The sequence below is a fragment of the Melanerpes formicivorus genome, unplaced genomic scaffold (genome assembly GCF_026170545.1).
Source record: "Melanerpes formicivorus ecotype bairdi unplaced genomic scaffold, bMelFor1.0.p_v2 SCAF_84, whole genome shotgun sequence".
Lineage (NCBI taxonomy): Eukaryota > Metazoa > Chordata > Aves > Piciformes > Picidae > Melanerpes > Melanerpes formicivorus.
In genome coordinates this window covers 365,809-378,376 of record NW_027142436.1, presented here as the reverse complement: position 1 = coordinate 378,376, position 12,568 = coordinate 365,809, and the positions used below count along the sequence as shown (strand labels likewise).

Genomic DNA, 12,568 nt, shown 5'->3' with positions numbered 1-12,568 from the left:
TTGCATAATTTGTAAGACAAAACAAAGCAAAAAAAGGCAGCACATCATACAAGTAAAATGAAGTTGTAGTACCCGGCTCCCATTCTTACTTCTGGGGGTGACAACTCAAAATATTGAAGTCGCTTTCTTGATGCTGCAATTCAGCGCTAGTTCTCCTTCCTTGATACTTTATGTTAACAGCAAGCCAGGGATAGATGATTCCTTGTAAAGGTAAGGGTGTACCTGAAGGCTTAGGAATAGGTTAGGTCTATCACCAAAAATAACTCAAAACACAAACTCTCTTGAATCTTCATAAAATATGGTATCCAAAATATTTCTGAGTAGGTATTTAACTAGGTTGGGTGGTTTTGTGGGGGGGAGGGGTTGGTGGAAGGGGTGTTTTTAGTAAGAAAAATAATTCACAATGGTGTACTTTCTTTACGATGATCTCAAAACTAAATGAGAGGTGGCCAAGGTTTTGCAGCTGCAGCCTAACCGTCTGGCTACAGCTTGCAAGCTTTCTTGTTCTTCAGGGCACTTTGCTGTGTGAACATAGCAATGCAGTCCTTTCTCTGATGAGGGGAGTCCTGCCCTCCTTACCAGGGAAAGAGATTGAATACAGTGTCTCCTTGGCTTCTCTCTCTTCCAAAGGAAACGTGTGTGTCTATCTGCATATATAACTAGGTGTGTGTGTGAACTGAAAACAATGCACAGAGTTGTTATAGTGACCTGTTCCACCAAAAATTAGTTAAAACTTGCAGTGAGACCTGAAAGGAGTTTAAGGATTAACATCTCAAAAAAACCCCAACAGCAGAATCAATTATCTACCAGTTGAAGCCAAACAAAAGTGTACCAGCATGTTTATTTCACCATTGGGACAGATAGAGCAGTTTGAAACCTTAAAGATTTGTCTGTTTCATTACTCATGTAGTTATCTTTATTGTGCAGTAAGATTGTTTGACAAATGAAATTCCAAAACCTTGTACAACTGATGCTACAATACTGGTACACTGTGATGCACACAGTGATGTTATCATTATGGAATAAACCCACTTTAAATGCTCTTTGTCCTACTGCCAAAGGTACAAATATTTAGTAATATGCCAGCATTTGGAGAAGTTCTGCTGCCACCTGCTTATGTAAAATGAGCTCTGTGTGCTCACTGTGGAAACCAGCAGCATCCTCGCACTAAGGCACGTGGAGCACAGCCCACAAAGTATTTGTCCTGTTTAAGTTGGGGGGATGGCAAGAAGAACAGCTTAACTTTCTCAAACTGTTCACACACTCCTGCAAGACAAGAAATGCAAAGCTACAACCATATGCTAAAATGATGTCTTCAGTCTGTTCATGTCAATTTCTAGAACACATAAGGCAACCAATTTAAAACAGTTTCTCCAAGAAATTTGATCTGGATAACGAACCCAATGCGATCACAGAATTAACTACAGCCAGTGCCAAGAGGTGCATGCAGGAGGTCCTTCAGAGATGTGTCAAGTCCCATGAGCTGTGGTTCATTCATTTTTGGTTTCTTGGTTGTGAGGCCATGTACAGTGCTACTAGACAGTAGATAGTCCCTCCTATTGTTAGAGCCATAGTGGTCCGATAAAGCAGCTTATCTGGAAGGCCTCTCTTCAGGTGTACTGGCAGCCCGTCTGCTCTCTGTGGGAAGAGTTTAAAAAGGAAACAAAGAAACTAATACCCATACCAAGGCCATAAGGAACAAGCTACCTTAGGTAAATTAAGAGACTTCCAAGAGGGAAATAACCTGACAAAAAAAGCTATCTACAATCAAGTGCATACCGTGCTTTCCATTTAGCAAGACAATGCAAGCTAACTTAAATAACCAAAGCTGTGAAGTGCAGGCAGTAATACCTCTAGAAAAGTGTCACTAACAAGAGAATGTGATAAGAGAGGCATAAAAAATTATTCACCAAGTTATATAAAGCACATTATAGGTGTTTTGGGAGAAAAATGCTTAGCTGATCTGCTTTATGACAACTCCCAAACTGCACAGCTACCAAACTGGCTTTGGAAACTTCACTGTGCTCCTCTTGTACTGCATTATAAATAGCTTCAGCAATATTCCAATTATTAGACAGAAAACAATAATGATCTGCTTTGGTCCTCCATATCTGCTTTAAGGCAAACACTAGAAATCCCAGACAGAAAGTACTTCCCATGGTCAAATACCATAATCAGCCCCTTCTGGAGCCAGCAAGAAAAGAGACAATGTTGCTAAGCTTTTCACTTTTTGTATTGATCTCCTATACAAGATATATGTATATGAATACCTTGCAATATAGTACAAGTATGCAGCTTATACTGTACTTGACACTTTCTAACTAGACTATACAAAATTTTAGTATTGTAGAAGACAGAAGTAGTTAGCCACACTAAAATAAGGAAAAGTGTGTCCCACTCTCCAGTTTCCTTTAAATTACTCTCAAAGTTGTTGTTACCTGAAAGAGTTTCTGTAGGTCTGGCACCTTGTTTTTACCCAAGAAAGAATCAGCTGCTGGTACATCTGAAGCAAGTTTAGCTGTTGTCCCAAAAATCAGAGCTGAGGATTCAGTGGATACTACTGGTTTGAGTCCCTGCACAAATAAAGGTTACAACATCAGGGTATGTAACACTCCCAAATGTACCAGTTGTCACATTAGGTAGGCACGCTGCCAGTCATTACAAGGAAACGTTACAAAGAACACTTATCTGGTATGACACAACTTTGGGTTTGGGACTTGGCAAGGAGAGCTTTCTGATTTCTTCACAACATATATTTATAGCCATCATAAGTTGTTCTGTGCTGGCACTCTGTCCAAACTGCTGCTTCACATTTTGCATGTAGTCAGACTATCTAGGGGCCTATCCCAGGAGCAGGGTTAGAAGCAGGGAATCCCTGGTGTTGAAGTGCAGAGAACTCAATGAATTCTTATTTCTGAATGCTACAAGCAGTAGCTGTAAATAAAAGGGTATTAAATAATTTGGATGTATAGGGGTTTTGATTTTTTTATATACATAAGAAGTATTATCTACTATCTGACTGCTGCAGCTTTCCTTACCTCAATGCCTTCCCATGAGCAGTGTAACTTAGTTTCCTTTCAGTCCAGATGGTTGTATTCTACATTTGCCATAATTAAAAACTATGGTTCCATGGTAATTCTATGAAATACCTCAAACAGTTCCAAGATAAAGGTCCTGCTTTCATCATCCCTAAACTCACACATGGAGGGATTAATGTGATTAGTAACTCCTACCATTGGTTATTAGTGCTAAAACTCCTGTTTCTACAGGATACCACCTTGGATGCAAGACACTCTGTGCACAGTGAAATCAATCATGCTAATATCTGTACAGAGAGGCTGAGGAGTGTTACACTGAAGAATTTTAGTACAAATGATTTTTTAAGTAAGACATTAAAACACCTTAAATGACCCAGAAGTGTCACTTGTATTTAACACGACTAAAACCACTGGTTTATTTAGTAACATCACTGTCTCATTACAGCCAAGACAGTACTTACTGCCCCTACACACTGACCTATGCCTCCTCAGAAAATGTTTTACACTGCTGATTCCTCTCTTGGTGTTAAGGCATTCATCTTTTATTTCCAATCACGTTCATAGACATTTGTCCAGTTCTTGGACAAAGCACAGTGGATGCACTGGTGCAGAAGAGTCAACATCAGCTGATTTTATCAGCATGCTACAGACATGACTGTCACATGCTGACGTGCTCAATGGAAGGTCAGGATAAGTAGCTAATCCAAAGCAACACACACAGTTCTCTGCCTGCCCCTACTCTGGTAGTTTTAGGCTCTGCCTAGGAAAGGTTTCCACAGATCTTAACTAGTACAATGTAAAAGAAAAAATAGCAATAAGGTCTAAACAATCCCATTGGTCTGATAACTAACATTAAGTTAGTTGTAGAAACTAACTTTTCTCTTTCAACTTCTTTGCCCTAGCAGATACCAGCTGGTGCTTCTGCTTGGCTGTTGCTGACCTTGGCTGCATTCTTCTTGTGGTCAAGTACTAAGAAGCTAACTACTAAATATGAGCAAGAGGAAGAAGTTGTTGGTAACCCCCGGGTTTGTCCAGGGCAGTTCTTGTTTACAAATGGCAAATATTGTGTATTTTGTACCTATTCATTGCATTTCACATTCTAGATTTTAGTTTTGCTTGTAAATACAGCTTCATTTGCTTTCATAGTTTCATAGTTTCATAGTTTCATTCAGGGTTGGAAGGGACCACAAGGATCATCTAGTTCCAACCCCCCTGCCATGGGCAGGGACACCCCACACTAGATCAGGCTGGACAGAGCCTCATCCAGCCTGCTCTTAAACACCCCCAGGGACGGGGCCTCGACCACCTCCCTGGACAACCCATTCCAGGGTTTCACCACTCTCATGGTGAAGAACCTCCTCCTCACATCCAGCCTGAATCTCCCCACCTCCAGCTTCATTCCATTCCCCCTATTCCTATCACTACCTGATATCCTGAGAAGTCCTTCCCCAGCCTTCCTGTAGGCCCCCTTCAGATACTGGAAGGCGACAATTAGGTCACCTCGGAGCCTTCTCTTCTGCAGACTGTACAGCCCCAACTCCTTCAGTCTGTCCTCATAGGAGAGGTGCTCCAGCCCTCTGATCATCCTCGTGGCCCTTCTCTGGACACGTTCCAGCACCTCCACATCCCTCTTGTAATAGGGGCTCCAGAACTGGACACAGTACTCCAGGTGGGGTCTCACCAGGGCTGAGTAGAGGGGGAGGATCACCTCCCTCGACCTGCTAGCCACACTTCTCCTGATGCAGCCCAGGATCTGATTGGCTTTGCGGGCTGCAAGTGCACACTGAGAGCTCATGTTGAGCTTTTTGTCCACCAGCACCCCCAAGTCTCTCTCCTCAGGGCTATCCTCCAGCCAGTCACTGCCCAGCCTGTATTTGTGCCTGGGATTGCCTCGACCCAGATGCAGGACCCTGCACTTGCTCTTATTGAACTTCATGAGGTTGGCTTGTGCCCACCTCTCCAGCCTGTCAAGGTCCCTCTGGATGGCCTCCCTTCCCTCCAGCTGTCTGCTGCACCACACAGCTTGGTGTCATCAGCAAACTTGCTGAGGGTGCACTCAATGCCACTGTCCATGTCCCCCACAAAGATGTTGAATAAGACAGGTCCCAGGACTGATCCCTGAGGGACTCCACTTGTCACTGGCCTCCACTGGGACATGGAGCCATTGACAGCCACTCTTTGGGTGCGGCCATCAAGCCAGTTCCTTATCCATCTAGTGGTCCACCCATCAAACCCATGTGTCACCAGTTTGGACACCCGGATGTGGTGTGGGACAGTGTCGAAGGCTTTGCTCAGGTCCAGGTAAACGACATCAGTTGCTCGCCCCTCATCTATTAATTTTGTCACCTGCTCATAGAAGGCCACCAGGTTGGTCAGGCAGGATTTGCCCTTGGCAAAGCCATGCTGACTGTTTCCAACTGAGCTGGTCTGGCAATTTTATTTAGAGGGTAATTTCAACCCACCACATCTACATAAATGATGTTTGTTCTCCTGTCAGAGGTCGGAAGGTCTTAGGATGCAATGTATCCACTGTTTCACAAACATGCTCAAAGTTAAACCAACTTATGCCTTATTAGCATGAATCCCCATGCCAGACTTCTATTTCCCTGACAGCACAAAAAACAGTTAGCGGATTTGGAGCAAAGTTGAATTGAGATAGCACCCCACTTAAGCTTTTTATTGTTAGTGGAATTGCTAAAATGATCAGAGAGTAAGAAAGTAGCTGAGGTAAGGACCAAAATGAAAAGGGGAAACAAGAAAGCAAGTTAAGCTGCTATTGTTTCACACCATGCATTGAGGTTAACTTTATAGACTTCCTGAGCCTAGGCAGTTCCAGCATAAATAGCAAACCCTTCACAGTAGAACATAGCTCATCATATGGGATCAAATATTTGTTGACTCTAGCACATGGATGCTTTTGGGTGGGATCGCTTGAGGCTTTGTATCGAGATGACATGCTCACTTAAAATGTACACAAAATCACCTTTATTATCTACAGCATAAAAGATCAAGCATTCCAGTTCTCCAATGAGCTCCAAGCATTTCACAACAGCTAAAATCAAAAGACCTGTGGTTGGGGAGGGTGGGGGGAGGGTTTAAATAACTACATAGCAAAGTAAGTTGTATGAAGTGAAGATATGTAGTACAACTAAATTTCTAACAGGACTATGGTCAGCCTTGAGGAACTAGGGAAATGTTCACATTGTTATTCTTATCTGAGGGCATCTTTATTAGAATAAAACCTTTATTAGAATAAACCAAACCAGGTTGGAAGAGACCTTCAAGATCATCGTGTCCAACCCATCAACCAATCCAACCCACCCAAACAGCTAACCCATGGCACCAAGCACCCCATCAAGTCTCCTCCTGAACACCTTCAATGACAGCGACTCCACCACCTCCCCGGGCAGCCCATTCCATAGCGCAATCACTCTTTCTGTATAGAACTTCTTCCTAACATCCAACCTGAACCTCCCCTGGCGCAGCCTGAGACTGTGTCCTCTTGTTCTGGTACTGGGTGCCACTATCAGTCCTTTAAACATAAGTCAACTCTTTGAATTAACAGTTTTTATTGTACTTGTAACAGTTATGCAGTCACCATCCTCCTAAATCTGAGTAGTAGTTTTTAACTTATTTCACTTCCCTCCTGAGTTAGTTGAGAAAGTTCCCACCTAATCAAACAGGCAAAACTGTTCATGCTACTTCACATAACTTTGCTAAAACTAAGGCTTCTGAGAATGCCAAGACAGAGATGAAAAAACCAATACAGGCTTCATGTTAAGAGAGGTTTTTTTTCTTCTTGTTAGTATAAGCTGTTAGCAAAATAATTTCTGAAATACATTTTGACTGATAGTTTACAAGCCCAGAATAAGCTGAAACCTGCAAATAGTCCATTGGGAAGCATGAGGATAGTGTGAATTATCACACTGCATATTTCAATGAAGCCGACATCGAATGGCAGGATGCTTTCATTTTTCCAGAAGCAAGAAGATAAATGGGAGCACAAAAAGCAAACCATTTCACAAGCCAAGCCATGGTTTTATTAAACAGCAATGAAATCAATAGGGGAAAAAAATTCCTTCCTTTTGCACTTAACATCTACATATTCCCATCATTCCTTTCCTATTTTTATTGGAAATAACTTTATCAGACTGAGGCATCTGAGTATGTCACCTGAGAGCAGAGTTAAGTGAAAAAATAATTCAAAGTACAAAAAAGTTGGCATTAGAACACTGTGAAAAAGGTACTGAAGGTAACTTTTTAAAAGCACAGTATCTTTGTTGTGCCTCAGCTAAGAGCTGTGTGTATGGCGAGACAGATATGGAAGGCACGGCGTTTTCATCAGTGCCAAACTCCCACACTTATTAAATAAGACAATACTGATATGTCTCATGTGGAATGCCCATGCTTGGACACAATCTCACCTTCTCTCCAAAATTAGGTTTTAACATTTCAGTGATGACATACAGTGCCATGAAATACAATGCCACTACAACGTTCTAGAACTACTTTTGTTCCTTGAACACTCTCTTGCCTTGCACAGCACAGATCGATGCAGATTTTTTCCTTCTCTGCAATACTACTTACAGGGGAAGCGAGTTTTGCATCAACCCTTTATAAACCAGCTTTGAAACATAACACTACAGCATTTTAATCTAGATGTCAAGAATCCAGAATTTGCATCTTTTGGTATCTAGGGCAACTATACTCCTTCATACCCAATACTCTTAACAGAGCAGAATGTGAGATAACAGAATCCTGTATCACTCTCATCTTGCTTCTGCCTCTTTAATCCCTGAAAATTATAATCATGATTGTTGTAATGTGAGTAAACCTACTGAACAGAAAGGCAAGCAATACTCCACAACCTGGGCTCTAGAAGGTAAGAGCATTGTCCTTAGGATGACTTTACTGTAGGCACTTATCAGAGCTTTCCGTATTTGTGGTAGGGTATTTCTCTTAAGATCCTTCCAAAGATGCATTACTTGCAGGAAACAGTCACAGTGCCCATACACAGTGCCCATACACAGTGCCCAAGCTATAGTCTTCCAGAAGGGAGGTACGTTACTACTTGGACTTAGTATCATAGTATCAGTCAGGGTTGGAAGGGACCACAAGGATCATCCAGTTCCAACCCCCCTGCCATGGGCAGGGACACCCCACACTAGATCAGCCTGGCCACAACCTCATCCAGCCTGGGCTTAAACACCTCCAGGGATGGGGCCTCGACCACCTCCCTGGACAACCCATTCCAGGACTTGAAGCCCTTCCCCCTCCCCATCCCCCATAGTAACCCCAGCCTTTGGTTTCCTTAACACAAATGAAGTGTTAATTAATACAACTTTGTGTAGAAATAAGAAATGCCCCAAACACTGCAATAGTGGCAGGAGTGTTTTCTAGCACAGGCACCTATTGGACATACAGTTAATGACATACTTTTAGATTAGGACACATCATTTATTCCACTACCAACCCCCACACACCCCCAAGAGCTGCCCAGCAAGCCTTCTGAAGAGCGATAGGGAAAGAGAAGGATAAAAATCTTGCTGGGACGAAAAATGCCATATGAGGAAGTCACTTAAGGTTTACTTAAGATTGTAAGATACTTGAGGACAGAAAGGCCTTCTAGCACTCTTTAGTCAAAACTGAGGTAAAACCAGGTTGTTGTGGGTTTTATCTGACCTGACCTCAAAAACCTCCCAGGATGGAGGCCGCACAGTCTCCCTGGGCACCTGTTCCACTGCCTGACTGTTCTCACCATGAGAATGTCTTTCCTTATCCAGTTTGAGCCACTCTTGTTGCAGTTTATGCCTGTTGTCATTCTGCACTGCGCAGAGACTGGCTCTTTTGTCTTGATGACTACCCTGTAAGTGCTGGCTGGCTGGCTGCTCTTTGGTCTCCACCTACCCTCTCCCCACTGTACTTTCTCTTCTCCAGGTAGAACAAGCCCCATTTCCTCATCATCTCCTCACAGGCAAGTGCTCCAGTCCCCCTGACGATCTTGTTAACAAATCTGCTGAACTTGCTGCAGCTGATCAAGAATAATCCCACAAATGGACTCAGTACCTATACCTGATCCTGTGAGCACCAAGTGAGAAGAAAATGTTCTCTTTTCTTAATCTACTGTCTGTGCACATGGTAATACAGCCCAGGATGCCCTTGGCTCTCATCCAGCTTGCTATCTCCCAGTACCTCTGGGGTTTCTGTCACAGAGCTGATCCCACCAGCCTCAGCTCTCGACTTGCATCCCTGACACAGACTTCCTTTCCACATGCACAACTTTGCCTTTTCTCCTGATGGAAATGCATAGTGTTCCTGCTTACAGCTCGGTTCTACACTGGTCCCTCTGAATTGCAGCTCCACTTCAGGCATTTTGGAGCCACTGCCTTGATGTCTTCTGCACACTTTACAAGAGTGCACTCTATGCCTGCTCCAGATCTCCTGCAGTAACCTGCAGTACTGCACTTGTTATGAGCATCCTGGTAGAGTGTGACCTGTTGACAGCTATGCTAAACCTGCTCATCCAGTCATTGTACCCTTTCTAATCGTCTATCCAGACAAACTAGAACATCTTAAGTTCAAAGGAATTAAAACCTAAAGGGTTTGCAATTAGTCTAGGCCCCCTGAAACATTTTGAGATTTTACAGAGGCTTAACACAGTATTTTTACTTGCAGGAGGTGACTGCATTTTCCCAGTGAAACTGGCATAGTAAGGGGTATCTGGGGAAACAGAGCAGCGAAGGAGGATGCTCACAGAATTATGCTTAGGATTGAAATAGTTACTTGGGTAACAATACACATGAGTTTACACTAATGAAGCATCTTTCAGTTACCTCATCAGGGAGAAGACAAACTGTAACTTTTACTTCACTTCTGTGTCTATAACTGTATCAGATGGGTTTGCACTCTGGAGGTAGTTATTTGGAAGGCTGGCTTTCTAAAGGTCATTCTTGCAACCCATAACCTCAGGGCTGGGTTTCCTTATCACTACGCTGCACAAGCTTAAGCTTCTCAAAGTTTACTCAGAAAGTTGAAAGTAGCACAGCGACCATGCTGTGTTTGTCCAGGGACATGATTACATCACAAAACCTGCTCGTATCCCTCGGGAATCTCTGTTCATGCAGACAAAAGCAAGCAGGTTCTGTGCTTTCCTTCCAGAAGCATGCAACTCTATTGTCCCGAAACGTCTGAGCTAACAAGAATCCAGGCAACTCCCCTGCACACCCAGAGCTAACCATGCACTTCTCACCGGAGAGCACAAGCCTGTCTAATGCAGCTCTTAACCTACACGTTTAGTAAATACATCAGCAGCATCCAGGCAAGAAGCTGGTTTCGGTTTCCTCCAAAGGGACCTCCGCGGGTATTTGCCCTTTCTAATGAGGGCTTTCCGCAATTAGTTTTTCTGCATGCACAGATGAGAAAGAGAGTAGGGACTACCTGGAGTACCGTCTGAATTTGCCAGCTGCGATTTTAGACGGCCAGCAGCCTCAGCCCCGCAAGCGTGCTGTGTCAAGCGCACCTCAGACATTCCAAAACTCAGACCGTGCACTCATCGCACAGCAACCGCCTCATCCCCCCAAGGTCACACGGCGGCGCGCCTCGGACCGCGCACGGGGGGGCACGGCTGCGAGGGAAGCTAGGAAGGTGGCTCCGTTACCTGGGGATTGTAAGCGGCAGAGGCTGCCGCCCCGACCAGCCTCTGCGTGAAGCCGTTAAACTTGTAGTACATGGTGGGGGCCGCCGGCACGCGCGCTGCCCACAGCCCACCGGCTGCGACGCGCGGCGCGGAAGGACCCTGCGCGCCCTGCTGCGGCGCCGTAACGGGCAAGGGCCCGCCCGCTCGCGGGGTCCCGCCATGAACGCCTGCGAGCGGCCAGCCCCAGAAGACGCCACGGAAGCGGAGTCAGAAACCAACCAACCAAAACCCCACACAAACAAAAAAACCCACCCAAAACAAACCACACCAAACTGAGAAATACTTAGGTCTTTCCTAAAGCAGCGGGACTACCTCTCTCCTTTGAACGCTTGCCTCGCTCGAAGTCAAGCTGGTGGCACTTTTCAGTCAGGCAATAGTCTGGGCCTCTAAGAAGCCGAAGGGTAATGGCCGTGGGATGCTGGCTCGCGGCCGGTGGCGTGGAAGGAGAGGGGGGGTTGCTGCCAGCCAATCCGCGCAAGCAGCAGGAGAAGTCACGCCCCCCACCGAGCCCAGACTTGGGGGGCGTGGGCGTGACTGTGGCTGGGGGTGGTGCCGGGGTTGTTGCGGGACCGTGGCGTTGTGTGAGGAGGGCGTGCGTGGCTGCACCGTGGGGAGGGTCGTGTGTGTGGTGTTCCCCCTAAAGCAGTCCACCTCGCCCTGTCTCTGCCGAGGCTTGGCGGCTTGGGTCTGCTCTCTGGGCGCCCGGCATGTGCGCTTGCAGTCGCGTGCCCGCCGTGTGCAGCGTTTGAGACAGCGCTGGCCGTTCGTTTTGTTTTCTGGTCTGAAATAAGAAAGGGCAGCAGCGGTTTTGTTGTCTGGAAATTAATCTTTGTGTCTCCATCAAGTGGTTCTCTCCCCTGCTGTCTTTTGAAAACATCTGAAACCTGCAACTTCTTTAATAAAAGAATATTTTTATTAAGTAAATGTGGCATCATGAGCTAGGGAAATGTGCTATGCCGCTGTTCTGTTACGAACTGAATCTTCCTGAGAAAGCCAGCGGCCCTGAGACTGAAGGTACAACGTGGAAACGTTTAGCCATGCCTCGCAGCTGCCGGGCATGTGAGCAGAGCGGTTACTTGGTTTCTGGGCATGCCTTGGGTCACAGGCTGTCACCAGCTGAGATCTTTTTGTTGGTAATCCAACGTGTCTTGCTATTAACAGGGTCTGACAGTGGAAAACGATAGTTTGAGCTGTCTGTGAATTGCCTGCTGTTGGTTTAGAGTAAACATCCTGAGGCTTTATTAAAACGGGATCCTCTGCTGGTAATGTTTGATCATTAGTGACTCACACCAGTTAGAGTGTTGCCTATCAGAGTCACACACGCAGGTTTGCAGGTATGCTTGACATAGCTGTGGTCCTACAGTGAGTGAAAACGACTAACCTGTACTTTGCTTATAAACTGGGGGAAGATCTATTCATAGGAGATGTTTCTGAAAGTAGAAGACCCTTATAAACGTATGTATACTATGATTTCTTAACCCACCTTCTGCTTAGTGTTTAGAATTTGACTTTGGTGGCAGCAAAATGAAACCTTGAATCCTCTTGTCTCTTCCCATTCTGAAAAGACGATAACCACTGCTCGACGGTGAGGAAAGCGCCTGTGAGCCCTGTGTGTCCAGGTGCTTGTGAGAGCAGGGTTATGGTCTTGCTGTGCCGCTTCTTCCCTGTTCCTGTTGCCCTGTAGGCAGATATTTCTCTTGGTGAGACTTCAGTGTTACAAACTCTGTGCCTGCTGCCCTCTCATCAAGAAAGCCAGCTGCATGCTCCACGCCCTGAGTTGATGCTCTGGCTGTGCTAGGAGCATTAACTGGAGAGGATGTGTTATTTGCTCAGG

General features: G+C 45.1%; 1 protein-coding gene across 1 annotated transcript; it reads right to left on the bottom strand.

Annotated features, from left to right (window-relative positions):
* Positions 1 to 325: 325 nt before the first annotated feature.
* COX7A2L (cytochrome c oxidase subunit 7A2 like) lies at positions 326 to 10,832 on the bottom strand. Its single transcript, XM_068165149.1, has 3 exons — positions 10,696 to 10,832; positions 2,439 to 2,573; positions 326 to 1,638 (listed from the first exon to the last, which is right to left on the bottom strand). The coding sequence occupies exons 1-3, from the start codon at positions 10,765 to 10,767 to the stop codon at positions 1,495 to 1,497; spliced, it is 351 nt and encodes a 116-aa protein (XP_068021250.1). The 5' UTR covers positions 10,768 to 10,832; the 3' UTR covers positions 326 to 1,494.
* Between the last annotated feature and the right edge of the window lie 1,736 nt (positions 10,833 to 12,568).

Coding starts and splice junctions, on each gene's coding strand:
- COX7A2L (XM_068165149.1), bottom strand. CDS start 10,767: ATGTACTACAAGTTTAACGGCTTCACGCAGAGGCTGGTCGGGGCGGCA. Junction 2,574..10,695: donor CTGCCGCTTACAATCCCCAG/GTAACGGAGCCA, acceptor TTATTTGTGCAG/GGACTCAAACCAGTAGTATC. Junction 1,639..2,438: donor ACCTACAGAAACTCTTTCAG/GTAACAACAACT, acceptor CTCTTCCCACAG/AGAGCAGACGGGCTGCCAGT.